The sequence below is a fragment of the Pongo pygmaeus genome, chromosome 19 (genome assembly GCF_028885625.2).
Source record: "Pongo pygmaeus isolate AG05252 chromosome 19, NHGRI_mPonPyg2-v2.0_pri, whole genome shotgun sequence".
NCBI classification, from domain to species: domain Eukaryota; kingdom Metazoa; phylum Chordata; class Mammalia; order Primates; family Hominidae; genus Pongo; species Pongo pygmaeus.
The window spans coordinates 73,413,706-73,428,716 of NC_072392.2; the positions used below are offsets into that span (position 1 = coordinate 73,413,706).

General features: G+C 56.6%; 1 protein-coding gene across 6 annotated transcripts in view; it reads left to right on the top strand.

Moving 5' to 3' along the window:
* Positions 1 to 15,011, top strand: part of RARA (retinoic acid receptor alpha) — a 48,596-nt gene that overhangs the window by 20,990 nt on the left and 12,595 nt on the right. For 4 of the 6 annotated variants that reach the window (XM_054457896.2, XM_063656827.1, XM_054457895.2 and 1 more), the window contains exon 2: positions 581 to 1,119. In XM_054457896.2, the coding sequence (XP_054313871.1) occupies positions 942 to 1,119 (178 nt within the window). In that variant the 5' untranslated portion in view covers positions 581 to 941. Of the gene's footprint in view, positions 1 to 580; positions 1,120 to 12,062; positions 12,841 to 15,011 lie in introns of those variants that run through there. The other 2 variants (XM_054457897.2, XM_063656828.1) reach the window with 2 other exon arrangements.

Consider the following 15,011-nt stretch of genomic DNA (forward strand, 5'->3'; position numbering starts at 1 on the left):
TACCTAGGAGTCCTTGGTTCCCATTTTCCTATTAGTGTGTATGTAAATGGGCCTCCTCCCAGGGCCTGTGGGACAAACCCGTCTGGGGTGCTGGGGCTTGGATCTGGGGGGGAAGTGGTGTAAGAGGGGCCCCCTGGCTTAGGAGTCATTTTTCTGAGAAGTGCCAATGCTTTAGGGAAGCGGCTTTTCCTCCCCCTCCCTCTTCCCCCCCAGCACACGTTCTCTGCATCTTGACCTCAGGTAACCCTCACTGGGGGAAGGAGGGCCAGCTGCCCGCTTCTGCTGCAGTGATCCCTTGAGGTGGCACTGTGGACCCTTTCCCCTCAGGATTGTGGGTGAGAGGCCCTCCAAGGCTCTGGGCTCTGTCCCTGTCTCCCCAGCCTGGCTGTGCTATCTGCCACCCCCAGCGGTGTCTGGGCCTTGCTTCCAGGTCATCTCTGCCAGCCAGGCATGGTGCCAGCTGTCTGCTCAGCTGGGTGCCATGGGAGAATCTCCGGCAGCCCAGGTTGGGGAGCTCCATGGGGAATGCCTGTGTGCCTGTTCTTCAGTGCCCACTCACCTGTCTTTCTTTTTTCTGCAGCATCACAGGACATGGCCCCCTCAGCCACCTAGCTGGGGCCCATCTAGGAGTGGCATCTTTTTGGTGCCCTGAAGGCCAGCTCTGGACCTTCCCAGGAAAAGTGCCAGCTCACAGAACTGCTTGACCAAAGGACCGGCTCTTGAGACAACCCCCAACCCGCCTGGCCCCCAGCTAGGGTGGGGGCTCCAGGAGACTGAGATTAGCCTGCCCTCTTTGGACAGCAGCTCCAGGACAGGGTGGGTGGGCTGACCACCCAAACCCCATCTGGGCCCAGGCCCCATGCCCCGAGGAGGGGTGGTCTGAAGCCCACCAGAGCCCCCTGCTAGACTGTCTGCCTCCCTTCTGACTGTGGCCGCTTGGCATGGCCAGCAACAGCAGCTCCTGCCCGACACCTGGGGGCGGGCACCTCAATGGGTACCCGGTGCCTCCCTACGCCTTCTTCTTCCCCCCTATGCTGGGTGGACTCTCCCCGCCAGGCGCTCTGACCACTCTCCAGCACCAGCTTCCAGTTAGTGGATATAGCACACCATCCCCAGCCAGTAAGTCTGGGTGTTGGGGGTGGGGTGGGAGGGGACTGTGGAGGGTGGCAGGCCTCAGAGCTTGGGCTCTGGGCACATCTGTTCTGCTGTGAGTGGAAGGCACGGTGAGCGGCAAGGTCTTCTCCAGTTGGGGTGACCATCATTTGAGGTCTTAAAAATGAAAGCCCTATGGCCTCTAGGCTGATCATGGTGGTTGTGTTTGAAGTTGGGGGTGGCAGAGGGGGAGATGAAACCATGCTGTTCGGGCCTGCAGTGACTCTCGCACCCCTCTTCTGTGCTCTGCTGTTGGGGCCTTATAAATAGCGCCAAGGACTGGACACACAGGCTGGAGGTGGGTAAACAAACCTCTTGACATTTGATGGAAATGGCAGCTCTACCTAGAGTGAGAGCAGCACACCACCTACGCCCCACCCCCACTCAGTGCCTCTGAGGGAAAGGGCTTGAAGGAGCAGACCGAGGAAGGCTGGCTGGAACCCCACCTCTCCCCCTGCCAGCTCCACCCCCGGCCATGCTAGGATGTGCTTCCCTTTGTGGGGAGGATGAGAGGGAGGGGCCCACGGTCTAGCTGGGTGGATAGGCTGAGTGTCCCAGGAGGGGACACTTGGCCTGGACTCTGGCCTCGGACGCATGCATGGTCTTGGCAGAGCCTGTGTTTTCTCTGCCTCCACCCTCTGCCATGGAGGTCACTCGTTGGCTGGGCAGGGGTCTCAGTACCCTTCGCCGGCTGGCCGAGCCAGGTAGTGGGAGGTGGCGGCAGCTCTGGCCAGCTGGCAGAGTCCAGGGCTGGGGCCTGCCAGGCCGCTTACAGTAACTCTGGCCCCCAGGGCCCAGCTGGGCGCCAGGCCAGGGCTGGGGGGAGGAGGGAGCTGGGGCCTGGCCTGGGACGGGAGGGGGTGGAAGCAGCAGAATGGGCCATCGGCTGCTGGCTGGCTGGCCAGTCAGCTGCTGACCTGGGAAACGTGTCCCCACCCCTCCTGGCCAGCAGGGACTGCACACCCTGCCCTGGGCACCCACCACCCCTCTCACGGCTGCTGGCAAGCTGCCTGGCACCACTGCCCTATGTGCCTGGCTGGGCTGGGTCAGTGCCCCCTTCTCAGTGTGGGGGCAGCGCTCTCTCCCCGGAGCCAGGGAGTCTCTTTGTCCCTGGGGCAGGCCCTGGCTGGGCGCCTCACTGCCCGCACTGGCTGGGTGCCCACCACCACCACTGCTTCCTAGATCGCCTCCTCTGGCTTAGCTGTGGCCCCCTCCCTCCCAGGCTCCACCAGCCACCAGGAGCAGGGACTCTATGTCTATGTTTCTTTATGTTCCCCACCCTTTATGCCCTGGGGCCAGGGGGCAGGCAGGTGCTGCCTCAGTTTCTCCTGCCACCCCTTATCAAACCTTCGTCTTCTGTTTCTGCTGTCTCTTCTCTCCACCTCATATAGGAGTGTGGGATGGATGGAGTCTGGGGACTCTGATTCTGGTCTGGTCCTATAGTCTGTGTTAGTGATGGGGAGAGGCCAGCCTCTGGGGTTTGAGGCTACTAGGGAATGCGTTGGTGTATCTTTGTAGAATATTCACTGCATTTAAAAGGACTGTGATTTATATTCTGGACTTGGATCACTGGAACTAGAAGAGTGTCTGCTTCCTGACAGGGTAGGGTTTTATTTTTATTTATTTATTTATTTTTTTGAGACAGAGTCTTGCTCTGTCACCGAGGCTGGAGTGCAGTGGTGTGATCTCGGCTCACTGCAACTTCCACCTTCCGGGATCAAGCAGCTCTCCCACTTCGGCCTCCCAAGTAGCTGGGACTACAGGCGTACGCCACCATGCCCAGCTACTTTTGGTATTTTTAGGAGAGACGGGGTTTCTCCATATTGGCCAGGGTGGTCTTGAACTCCTGACCTCATGATCCGCCCGCCTCGGCCTCCCAAAGTGCTAGGATTATAGGCATGAGCCAACGCGCCTGGCCATTTTTATGTTTTAAGACAGGATCTTCCTCTGCCGCCCAGGCTGGAGTGCAGTGGCACCATCTTGGCTTAATGCAGTCTCTGCCTCCCAGCGATTCTCAGGCCTCATCCCAAGTAGCTGTGATTACAGGTGCGTGTCACCATACCTAGCTAATTTTTTTTGATTTTTAGTAGAGATGGGGTTTTGCCATGTTGGCCAGGCCAGTCTTGGACTCCTGGCCTCAAGTCATCTGCCCGCCTCAGCCTCCCAAAGTGTTGGGATTACAGGCATGAGCCACTGTGCCTGGCTTGCTTTCTTTTTTTTTTTTCTCATAGGGTCTCATTCTGTCTCCCAGGCTGGAGTGCAGTGGCATGATCATAGCTCACTGCAGGCTTGAACTCTTGGGCTCACGGCATCCTCCTGCCTCAGCCTCTTGAGTAGCTGGGACTACAGGTGCATGCCACCACACCAGGCTGATTTTTTGATTTTTTCATAGAGACAAGGTCTTACCATGTTGCCCAGGCTGGTCTCAAACTCCTGAGCTCAAGCAGTCCTCCTGTCTTGGCCTCCCAAAGTGCTGGAGATACGGGCATGTACCACTGCACCCAGCTCAGGGTAGGATTTTTGAGGGAGGAGGAGTTGGGGACCTGCGACCTGGTGCCTGTGGACAACTTGTCTTAACCCAGGTGACGGCAACAGAGTTCCCAGACACTCTGTCCATCTGGAGCCTGGGCTCATTGGAGGGTTGGAGGTGGGGGCTGGGGCCTGGCCCCATCCTTGTCCATCCTGGCCAGAGGGAGCAAATGCTTTGCCCTCCCCTCCCCTCAATGTTGCAAGCTTCTTCCTCTTTCTTAGAGGTGGGTGGGGAAGGCTTCCCATCCTGGTAACCTTCTCCCCAAATGTGGGTGGGGTGCCCACATTTCAGGCAAGTGTAGCCTTCTTCGGCTTTCTCCACCCAGGTTAGGCAATGCCCCTTCCTGCCCCCTCCCTCTGTGAGCCTTTTGGTTTCCCTGCCCCTCCCCTCTCCCTAGTAAACAACAACAACTTCTCTCCCTGCCCAGACCCTTAGCTTCTGAGCTTCTCGCTGACCTTCCTCTTCTCTGGGACAAGGTGTGGCCATGGGTCTGAGGGAGCCTGGCATCTCCCTCCTTCTGCAGAGCCAGGGCTGCCTGGTGGACAGAGCTCCTGAGCTCTGGGTAGGAAAGCGTGGCAGATAAAATTATCACATGCCTGTCCTCAGAGATGGAGGCAGTTTAGCCTTTCCTGCTCGCCTGGCCTTAGGGCTGGTGCTGAGGGTGAGGCAGTTCCCAGGAGAGGTGGCAATCCATGGTCCTCCATTCCTGCAGGAGCAGTGGTATGCCCCAGTCCGCCCACACCCTTTTTGTAGGAATTCTTGCTGATGAGGCTTCCTCCTCCCATTCCCCACCAAACAAAGGTGTTGGGTCCCTCCTCCCCCTCATCCCTTTCCCCAGGTGGGGAGGAGGCAGCACATTAGGTGGCCTGGGTGTGCCCTTCGGAGACTTAGTAGCCTGTGGGACCAGTAGAAATTCTCTCCAGGTCACTGTGGGGAGGGCTGTGTATTTGTCATGCTACAGCCAGCGTGGGAGCCCTAGAGATGGTCCAGCGATTCTCCCCACCCCCTAAACTGGCCCCTGGGGCTTGGTCTCTGAAGACTGGTGTTTACTGTGGAGGTTTGGGATTCTGTGTGCACTACGGGTCAGGGCTGTGTGTGTTTTGGGGGTGGGGTCACGGTTGGGTGTGTGTTGGGAAGGGGATTAATGACTTGTGTGTATTGGGTGAGAGGGTTAGAGAGCTGAGTGTGTTTTGGGAGAATTAAATCCAGAGCTGAGGAGGGAGAGTCAGCCTGTGTGTTGGTGTTGGGGCTGGGAGGGGGCGTGACTTAGGGCACAGAGTGTTTAAAGAGGAGTGGTCTTTAGTTTGGGTTCTTAACCTTTCTTGGCCGGAGGGGAGAACTGATCTGCCCTTTTTGTTCACCCTGGGAATTCCATGGGCAAAGGGGTCTGACTGGGGGCTGTGGAGTAGGCATTTAGTGCTGAGCTTCAAACTTGGACACTGGGCTGGGCGTGGTGACTCATGCCTGTAATCCTAGCACTTTGGGAGGCCAAGGCGGGCGGATGACCTGAGGTTAGGAGTTTGAGACCAGCCTGGCCAACATGGTGAAACCCCATCTCTACTAAACATACAAAAATTAGCCGGGCGAGGTGGCTAGTGTCTGTAATCCCAGCTACTCGGGAGGCTGAGGCTAGATAATCGCTTGAACCCAGGAGGCAGAGGTTGCAGTAAACCGAGATCATGCCACTGCACTCCAGCCTGGGGGACAGAGCGAGCCTCTGTCTCCGAAAAAAAAGATAATAAAATAAAACTTAAGACACTGGCTGTGTGCAGTGGCATGTGCCTGTAATCCCAGCACTTTCGGAGGCCGAGGTAGGGACTTGAGCCCAGGAATTTGAGACAAGCCTGGACAACATAGTGAGACCCTGCCTCTACCAAAGAGAAGAAATTAGCCAGGTGTGGTAGCGCGTGCCTGTAGTCTCAGCTACTCGGGAGGCTGAGGTGGGAGGATCGCAGGAGCCTGAGAGGTTGAGGCTGCAGTGAGTTATGATCATACCACTACACTCCAGCCTGGTGGGTGACAGAGCAAGACCCTGTCTCAAAAACAACAACAACTTGGACATTTATGTCACGTACGACTTGCTGATAACCTCTCTGAGCATGTTTCTTTGTTGTTGTTGTTGTTTGTTTGTTTTGAGATGGAGTCCTGCTCTGTTGCCCAGGCTGGAGTACAGTGGCGCAATCTCTCAGCTCACTGAAACCCTCCGCCTCCCAGGTTCAAGCGATCCTCTTGCCACAGCCTCCTGAGTAGCTGGGATTACAGGCGCCCGCCACTACGCTGGACTAATTTTTTTGTATTTTTAGTAGAGACGGGGTTTCACCATATTGGCCAGGCTGGTCTCAAACTCCTGACCTCAGGTGATCCGCCTGCCTTGGCCTCCCAAAGTGCTGGGATTACAGGCATCAGCCATCGTGCCTGGCCTTTTTTTTTTTTTTTTTGAGACAGGGCCTCAAAATGTGGCCTATTTGCCTAAGCTGGTCCCAAATTCCTGAGCTCAAGGGATCTGCCTTCCTTGACCTCCCAAAGTGCTGGGACTACAGGCGTGAGCCACCGTGCCTGGCCTGAGCGTGTTTCTTCATCTGTAAAACAGGAATATTACCAGAACCTACCTCAGAGGGCTGTGAATTAGGCAAGATCATCGACTAATACCCCTAGCTCTGTGCCTTGCATGTGACCTGGTGCCATGGGACCCAGGCCCTTTGTTTATTTTTGTTGTTGTTGTTGTTTAATTTTTTTTTTTTTTTTGAGACGGAGTCTCACTCTGTTGCCCAGGGTGGAGTGCAGTGGCACGATCTCGGCTCACTGCAAGCTCCGCCTCCGGTTTCATGCCATTCTCCTGCCTCAGCCTCCCAAGTAGCTGCAACTACAGGAGCCCGCCACCATGCCCGGCTAATTTTTTGTATTTTTAGTAGAGATGGGGTTTCACCATGTTAACCAGGATGGTCCCGATCTCCTGACCTCCCAATCCGCCTGCCTTGGCCTCCAAAGTGCTGGGATTACAGGCGTGAGCCACCGCGCCTGGCTTGTTGTTGTTGTTTCTTTGTTTTGTTTTTGAGATGGAGTCTCATTCTGTCACCTGGGCTGGAGTGCAGTGGCTCGATCTCGGTTCACTGCAACCTTTGCCTCCCGGGTTCAAGCGATTCTCCTGCCTCAGCCTCCCAAGTAGCTGGGACTACAGGTGTGTGCCACTACGCCCAGCTAATTTTTGTATTTTTAGTAGAGGCGGGGTTTCACCATGTTGGTTGGCCAGGATGGTCTCAATCTCTTGACCTTGTGATCCGCCTGCCTCGGCCTCCTAAAGTGCTGGGATTACAGGCATCAGCCACTGTGCCTGGCCGGGACCCAGACCCTTTGTAGGTGGGAGCTGGAGAGAATGGGATGCTAACATCTATAGAGCACCTACTGTGTGTCAGGGGCTTTGTCTGTGTTTTACAAATTTTAATCCCTGCAATCCTGGAAGAGGGACATTATCCCCACTTACACAGAGGACACAGTGCTGGGGGAGGTTAAAGTACTGCAGAATCATGACTGTAGGATTGTAAAGCTGGGCTGTTTTCCACCATCTAGATAGGCAGCTTTGAGAGGGGATTGTGGGGCACACTCTTGGGTGTGGGAAGTGTGGGGGGTGGGGCTTAGTGCTGACTGAAACCCCCTTCCCCACTGTGGAGGCCCTTTCTCTGCCTTAGAACCTACCTTTCCCCGGTAGGGGGCGTAGGGAAGGCCCAAGCCATACCCCCTCCTCTCTGTTTTGGATCCTGAAGGCTGGAGAGAAAGAAAGATAAGGGGCCTGGGCCAGATCTCCATCCTGTCCTGGAAGCTGTGGATACAATCTGTTCACACCATCCCCACCCCCAAATCTGCCCGCTGTAGCCCACGGGAGTTTGCAGAACTCAGCGGGCACCCTCCCTCTGATCTCCAGACACTGAAGGAACAGAGTGTAAAAGCCACAGTTCTTATTCTTAATTTGTTTCAATTTGTGGATGGAGGCAAAGAAGTTGCAAGCCATCAACAGAGGAGCCGGGGATGGGAGCCCCAAAAGGGTGGTTGCATGTTTGCTTCGTGTGCCTAGAGACTGGGGAATGCCTGAGGGTCTGGGTGAGCCCCAGCAGAAGGCAGAAAGGAGGAGGTTGTGTCCTTCCCTTCTTCCTATCCTCTGCCACTTCCTCCCTGTTGCAGTCTGTGCATACTGCCTCCTTCCCTGCTTCCCACTCTTTCCCTGGACAATAGGAGGGACAGCCCAGGTGGAGGGACAGCCCAGGCGGAGGGAGTGCTGCCTAGCAATGCCTTTTTTGGAGTCCAAAATGTAAAGTCAGACAAAAGAACATGACATGGAGTTTTTAATGAAAATGGGGTCCCTCACCTTTTATCTCCCAGCAAGGATAATGCACAGGTTCCCTCTGGACAAGATGCCAGCATGGACGTGGGGAGGGGACTCAGGGAAGGACGCCCGTCTTCCTTTTAGGTAGGTCAGGGCCGAGGTATTGTGTCTACTCCATGCCAAGGGATGTGTTGCTTATGGGGCTGTACCAGTGCAGGCCTGCCTGCCCTTTGAGAGAGTAGTGTCTGTGGGAAGAGGAAGTGGTTTCCATCTCTAAGTCATTTTGGGGCAGTGCCTTCTTCCTCCTCCTCCTCTGTGGAGTTGGGGCACAGCCAGGGATTGGGCCTCCCCCAGGGTTGACTGGAGGCCACTCAACCTTTGGCTGTCAGAAATAGAGGTGCTCCCCTCCCCATTTTGACTTCTGGGTTGCTGGAAACCTCAACCAGCCCACAGACCAAGGGCCTTCCATGGGCAGGAGTCTTAAAGGACAGTTCTTCCTGTGTGGCCTTGGGCAGGTCACACTCTCTCCAAATCTGTTTCCTCCTCCTTAAAGCAAGACTTCTGGCTGGGCACGGCGGCTCACACCTATAATCCCAGCTACTCGGGAGGCTGAGGCAAGAGAATCACTTGAACCCAGAGGTGGAGGTTGTAGTGAGCCGAGATCGCGCCATTGCACTCCAGCCCGGGTAACAGAGCAAGATTTGGACTCAAAAAAAAAAAGGGTGGGCACGGTGGCTCATGCCTATAATCCCAGCACTTTGGGAGGCCGAGGTGGGAGGATTGCTTGACCTCAGGAGTTCGAGACCAGCCTTGGCAACATAGCGAAACCCCATCTCTACAGAATATACAAAAATTAGCTGGGCATGCTGGTGCACACCTGTAATCCCAGCTACTTGGGAGGCTGAAGCATGAGAATTGCTTGAATCCGGGAGGTGGAGGCTGCAGTGGGCTGAGATCACACCACTGCACTCTAGCCTGGATGACAGAACGAGACTCTGTCTCAAATAAATAAATAAAAATAAAAAAATAAAGCAAAACTTCTAATCTGTCCTTGGCTGGGCGAGTTGCTGTTAGGCCATGGTCGCCCGCTTCCTGCTGAGGTCCTTGGTGAGTTTCACATACCCAGCAAGGCTGTGATAGTGAGCGGCAGGGTAGCGCTGGGCACTGTCTTGGGGGATGGCGCCACTCTGTACTGGGAGCCAGTGTCCACCTGGCACTGGGCCTCATGATTTCCTGTTTGTTGTCCCCTCCAGATGGGGTTGGGGACAGGAGGGGGCCCTGCCTGGCACAAGTGGGGGCCAGTTCGGCCCACACCTGCTGAGGGCTTACTAAACGCAAAGCCCTGAGAAGGAGCTGAGGGCGGCATAAGGCTGAGCAGGATGGGGCCCCAGGCCTGCAGACAGCTGCCACTGGAGGCCCCCCAGCCCCAGCTGCGGGCCAGAGCCTTCCTTGTTTCCCACTTCTCCCACTGCCCCAGGACACTGTGTTCTGCTCTGACCTGCCCCATGACCTTGCTGTTGCCCAGAACGGGCCTCTTGCCCTAGCTTCTCCTCTCCAGCTCCGGAAATCCTATCTATCCTTCAAGGAACATCTTGAATGCCGCCTCTTCCCAGAAATCTTCACAGATGTTCCCCCTTCCTTGCCACACTCTGCCTCCCTACTTAGAATGCCTGTGGGTCCTTATTTATTTTTTAACAACACTCATCTCGCTACCATGAAGTTGCTTCTCCCCTGTTCCTGCCGTGAGCTGTAACCATTTGGGACATCTTTTCCTGACCACAAGGTCTTTGATGGCAGGGACAGAGTCTCAGGTCCCTTAGCGCCTTGCAGCTGTGAGCACAGAGCCTTGCTCCATCATTTGAAAGATCCCGAGGGCATGGAAGCACTCTGTCCTCTTCCCCATTAGTCTCATCCACTGTCAAGATTTGCATACCTGCCCCCAGACCCCAGCATTCCATCTGCAGCCCTGACTGCACTTCAGGGCCCCACATCCACCTGTCCAGCAGCCCAATGGACTTCTCTGCTTTGCAGTCTCAGGAACTTCACTGATGCATAAGTCACACACAAGTCTCTTTGCTACCTCTTTTCCCGTACCCCTTACCCTCCCACCCCCCGTTATTTGTACCTTTAAAATATCTATTGAATCCACCTTCCTCCGTCCATCAGCACTTCCAGTTTCCTAGGCCAAGCCACCCTTGTCTGCTGCCTGGACTGCTCAGTAGCTTTTACCTGGTCTCTCTTGCCCTCCTATAATCCATTCTTCACACAACTGCTGGAAAAATCTTTTCACACTTTCCTTTGCTTGGAACCTTTCTATGGCTTTTCCTTGCATTTAGGATAAAATCCAAAAGCCTTATTGAGGCCTATAAGCCCCCCTGGTCTGGCCTGAGCCCACCTCTCCAGCCTGGTCTTGTGTACCTTTTCCTTTTGAATTTTGTGCTCCATCATTCTAGCCTTCTGCCAGTTCCTTCAATGAACTCACCAACTTCTGTAACCCCAGGGCCTTTGCACAGACTCGCCCTTTAACTGGAACTACACTCCTTTCTACTCTTTGCCTGATTAACTTATAAACTTTCTCTTATGGTAGGTCTGTTTTATTTGAGTTCTTCCCTAATTTAGTTAAACCTAAATTAGGTACCTATGTTAATTCTTCAGAGCATAATACCATTTATCTCAGTTTGCAATCGTGTGTGTGTATAGTGATTATTTGCTTAATGGCTGTTGCTCCCTAAGGTCTACAAGGGTAGGTTCCCCAGGGCGTCCACATAGAAGGTGCTCAGAAAAATACCTTGAATCGGCCTAGCTTGGTAAGAACATGGGCTTTGGTAGCAGGAAGTTCAAATGCCTGCTCTACTCTTTATTATTAGCAATGTGATCTTGGACAACCCACATAGCCTTGCTGAGACCTGTTTTATTTGTAAAACATCTCTTGGAGTTGCTGTGAGGATAAAATGACAACATATATAAAGAGCCAGGCTTCTTCTAGACGAATATCCTTGGGTAGCATGTATATTTCCATGCTTCCTTTTAGAGAGTGGGGGTAATAGGATACCCCCTCCTCCAGGGGTATCCCCTTTCTAGGGACCTACCCAAGCTAGGCCTTTCTTCCAGTGAAACGTGCATCCCGAGGGCCTCTAGGATGAAGTAGTCAACTGGAAGGCACCAGCTCCTCCTCTTATCTCTCCAGAGCTGGACAGTGCACCAGGGGCCGATACTGGTTCCCCAGCTGGGAGACACCTTGGGCGGGGCTTTGCTCGCCGGAAGCACGCAGAGCGTGGGGAGGAGAGCCCCCTCTGCCTGTGTTTGTGCCAACGGCACCCGCGCTGCCGCGTCGGGTTCTGGCGGCCGGAGTCACACGTGATGTCACAGACAATGACACAAGCCGGTGTCTCATTCCGACACAGCGTCCGAGCTGCACAATGTCACACCCGGGTGCCAAACACTTGGCCCCGCGCGCCCCGGCCCTACGCCTCCTGCCGCCGCCGCTCTCCGCGTCTCCGGGGGAGGTGGCCCGGTTCGGCCGGGCAGGGGGCTGGCGGGCGAGCCCCCACGGGCGGGCTGGCGAGCGGGTGATGTCACGGGCAGCGGTGGGTGGGTCACTCGGAGGTGAGGCGCCGCCAGGCGAGTTCAGCGAGAGTTCAGCCGCATTGCATTAGGCAAATGAGGCCCGGCCTGGGTGGGGGTGTGTGTTAAGGGGAGGACACCGGGACCACCCCCCTCTTCCCCGCCCCACCACCTCCTCCACCACGGCTTCGCTCGGCCAGGGACTGACCAAACCTTGGGGGAGCCTGGGAGCCGGAACTGGTACAAGGGAAGACGCCCGCCCCTCTTCCGTCCTTGTCCCCTCGCAGCCCCCTCCTCTCCCTGTACTCGGCCTCCCTCTGTACTCTGTGTACTCCTCCTCTGGAGCCTTTCCACCTTCCTTCTCCTTTCCTCTCCTCCCCCTTCCCAGGCTGCCCCCACTTGCCTGTCCACATGCCGCCTCTCCCTCTCGGTTCCCTGCGTTTCTCCCGCTGCAGCCGGACCCGCCGGGAATGGGTTAAGCCAGGGGCGGTGCCTGGACGGGGCGGGGCGGCGGAAAGGGGGTGGTACCTGGAGGGGAGGGGGCACGCAGAGCTAGGGTTGGGGGGCCGTGGCGCGCACCACCGGAGACCGAGCGAGTCGCCGGCTGCCCCTGGCCTGGCGGAGGCGGAACCGCGCGGGATCCCCACCCCCACCCGGAATCCTTGCCACGGAGAATCCCTGGAGAAGTCCCGGATCCCCTGCGGGGAGGAGGAAGTACTCGTTGACCCCCCGCCCCGCGCTGATCCCGCCCCCGGCCTGCGGACTTGGGGAGCCGCGGTACTCTGCCTCGGACGCCACGAGACTCTACACGGGAGTCCCCTCGAGGTGAAGCCGCTGAGTTCCTGGGCCCCGCCAGGCTCCCCTGGGGGAGCCGACGGACCCCCCGCTCCCAGCACACACAACTTCCCTGCTTTTCACCGGGACTGGCGGAGCGGCCAGCGGACTTAGACGCGGGGACTTCAGGGCAGGGGGCGCCCCCTGCCCGGGTCACCAGTCGGGGCGAGGGGACGTCTCCTCGCCCCCAGTTGCTCTGCTGGGATGGCGCCGCCGGCTGAGTGACGGGGGCGGCGCGCAGGACTTCCCATCTCGGACCTCTTGCCTTCGAGGGGAAAGATGTACGAGAGTGTAGAAGTGGGGGGTCCCACCCCTAACCCCTTCCTAGTGGTGGATTTTTATAACCAGAACCGGGCCTGTTTGCTCCCAGAGAAGGGGCTCCCCGCCCCGGGTCCGTACTCCACCCCGCTCCGGACTCCGCTTTGGAATGGCTCAAACCACTGTACGTACCGGCCTCTCAGTCTGCTGTTGTAGGGGGTGGGAGTGGGCGGTAGGGCTTCCACTACTACTCGGGGGTGAGAGTCCCGGGGTGTAGTGGAGGTCCTGTCTCTACCTTTCACTTAACCCGTGTTGCCCTTGCTGGACAATTGAACCCTCCCGGCCGCACCCTCCCCCCAGTAACCCTGAGTGCAATTTCTGTTAGATTAGGGCTGAGGAACTTTGAGGGTTCCTTCTTTCAAGAAACATTCCTTCATCTCTTGTTTCACTTCTTCCAGGAGAAATGAAGCCCAAGCCCCTTGCCCCCAGTTTATATCTTCTTGCCTGGAATCCAACAGCTTCACAGCAGGCTGGAGGGTGGGGTAAAGGTCCTGTCTGTGTGGGTTTGTCTGCTCCCGGGGGAAGGCCCCCCCAGATCCCACTTGCCAAAGCCCGAGGGAGAGTCCCTTCCTGTTCCACAGCTGCTGCCCCCAGCCCTTGCTCTTGCGTCATTAGAGTGGGTGTCAGGGGAGCACTGTGTCTTTGGTATTGACAGTGGGGTGTGGCCGAAAGGGGCAACTTCATCAGACACCCGTCTGCCATCCTAACCTTCCATCTTGGCAAGGAACACTGGGTCCTTATGGGGGTGTTGTCCTGACCCCAGACACTTGGCTGTCATCTTTGAGGCTTTCATCCCCAGGAGTGGAGGGGAGAAGCTGCTCTGGTGAGAAGAATCCCTCTCCCCCTAATCCTAATCTGGTTTGTTCTCTGGGGAATGAGTTTGTTTTTGTGGGTCTGGGGCTGCTCTGGAAATGAGGACTGCATCGCTTCCCACCTCCGCCACCGAGTCCTTTTGTTACCCTGACTTCACTTGGGGATAGGGCCAGGTCCTGGGCTGTGCCTTCCTAAGAGAGGCACTGATGAGAATCCTAGCATCCTGGCAGCCTGGTCACCTTCTTTCTCTCCTTGTTGCCCCCTGCCTGGGTGCAAGCTCCTCTGGGAGGAAGGGCTCTGTGCACACTCAGGAGCTCGGAGCACCAGGGTGTACACCTGGGCATTTTCCTGCGCAGCTGTGAGGCAGTGTACACTGGGTGGGCGGGAGCAGGCGCAAGGGGGTTATTGTTAGATGGCTCAGGTTTTTTCCCCTCCTGGGCTTTGGGCTCTTTGCTGGAGGGGAAGCTCTTCCCTGGTGGATCTCCCACCTTCCCGGACCTGCTGCCTCCCTCCTGCCTGCCAGGGCCCTGGCAGATTGGAGAAGGTTGAAGGGCAAAGGACTTACCCCACCCCTCTTGCTGGGAGAAGAGAGACCTGAGATGGACAGACAGCCCACCTCTGCCTTCCCAGAGCCACTTCTATCCCAGCTTTTCCTATTGTCCTGCCCCTGACCTTTTCCCTCCAGGGCCGAATCTGCTGTGTGACTGTAGACCCAAGAGGGAAGGTATCACCGTTGACGTTGGAAGAAGAGAGAGTGAGAGGATGACTCTAGGACCCTTTTTCTCGTTCTCCCAGTGCTGGAGCAAGACCCCCCTCCCCTAGGGGGATAGTTGGAGCAGGGCTGCCAGAGTGACCCCTTCCACTGCCTTGGCCACCTTCTCCAGAGGGCTGGAGAGAAGCTGGGATCTGAGACCTTGGTCTCCAGCCCCTGTCTCTTCTTAGCCAATGGGGACAGCTCAGCTCTTCCTGGCCCAGAACTGGAGAGGGAGGAGGATCACAGAGAGTAGGACAGGCAGTGTATTGGTGAGCCCTTCCCCTAAACCACTGGACATGGGGAAGTGGAGACCTGTCCCCACACCCATTCTGGGGTGGGGTAGTAAACCTAGAGGCCTGGGCTTCCAGTTCCCGTAGTCTGAGCGTGGGTGTGCATATAAGTGAAGTGAGTTGAGGTATCAATGGACTCGGGTCCTGAGGCTGTGAGGTTGGGAGTGATGGGGGTTGGGGGCTTGCCTTGAGGCACGGGAAGGACCCGGAGTCTGAGGGTGGCAACTAGACTCAGTCTAGAATATGTGGGGCCAATGCCACCACCTTGGAAGGGACCCCTTGGGTGTGTGGAAGTCCGCTGGTGACTGGAGCCGCCTCCAGCCCCCTCTTGGGGAATTCTCCACTCTCCCCTTTACTGCCACTGAAGGTGGGAAGAGCAGGTTGGCTGTGGGAGGAGGTGGCCTCCTGGGTTCTGCAGGGCCCTAGGGACCTTGCCTC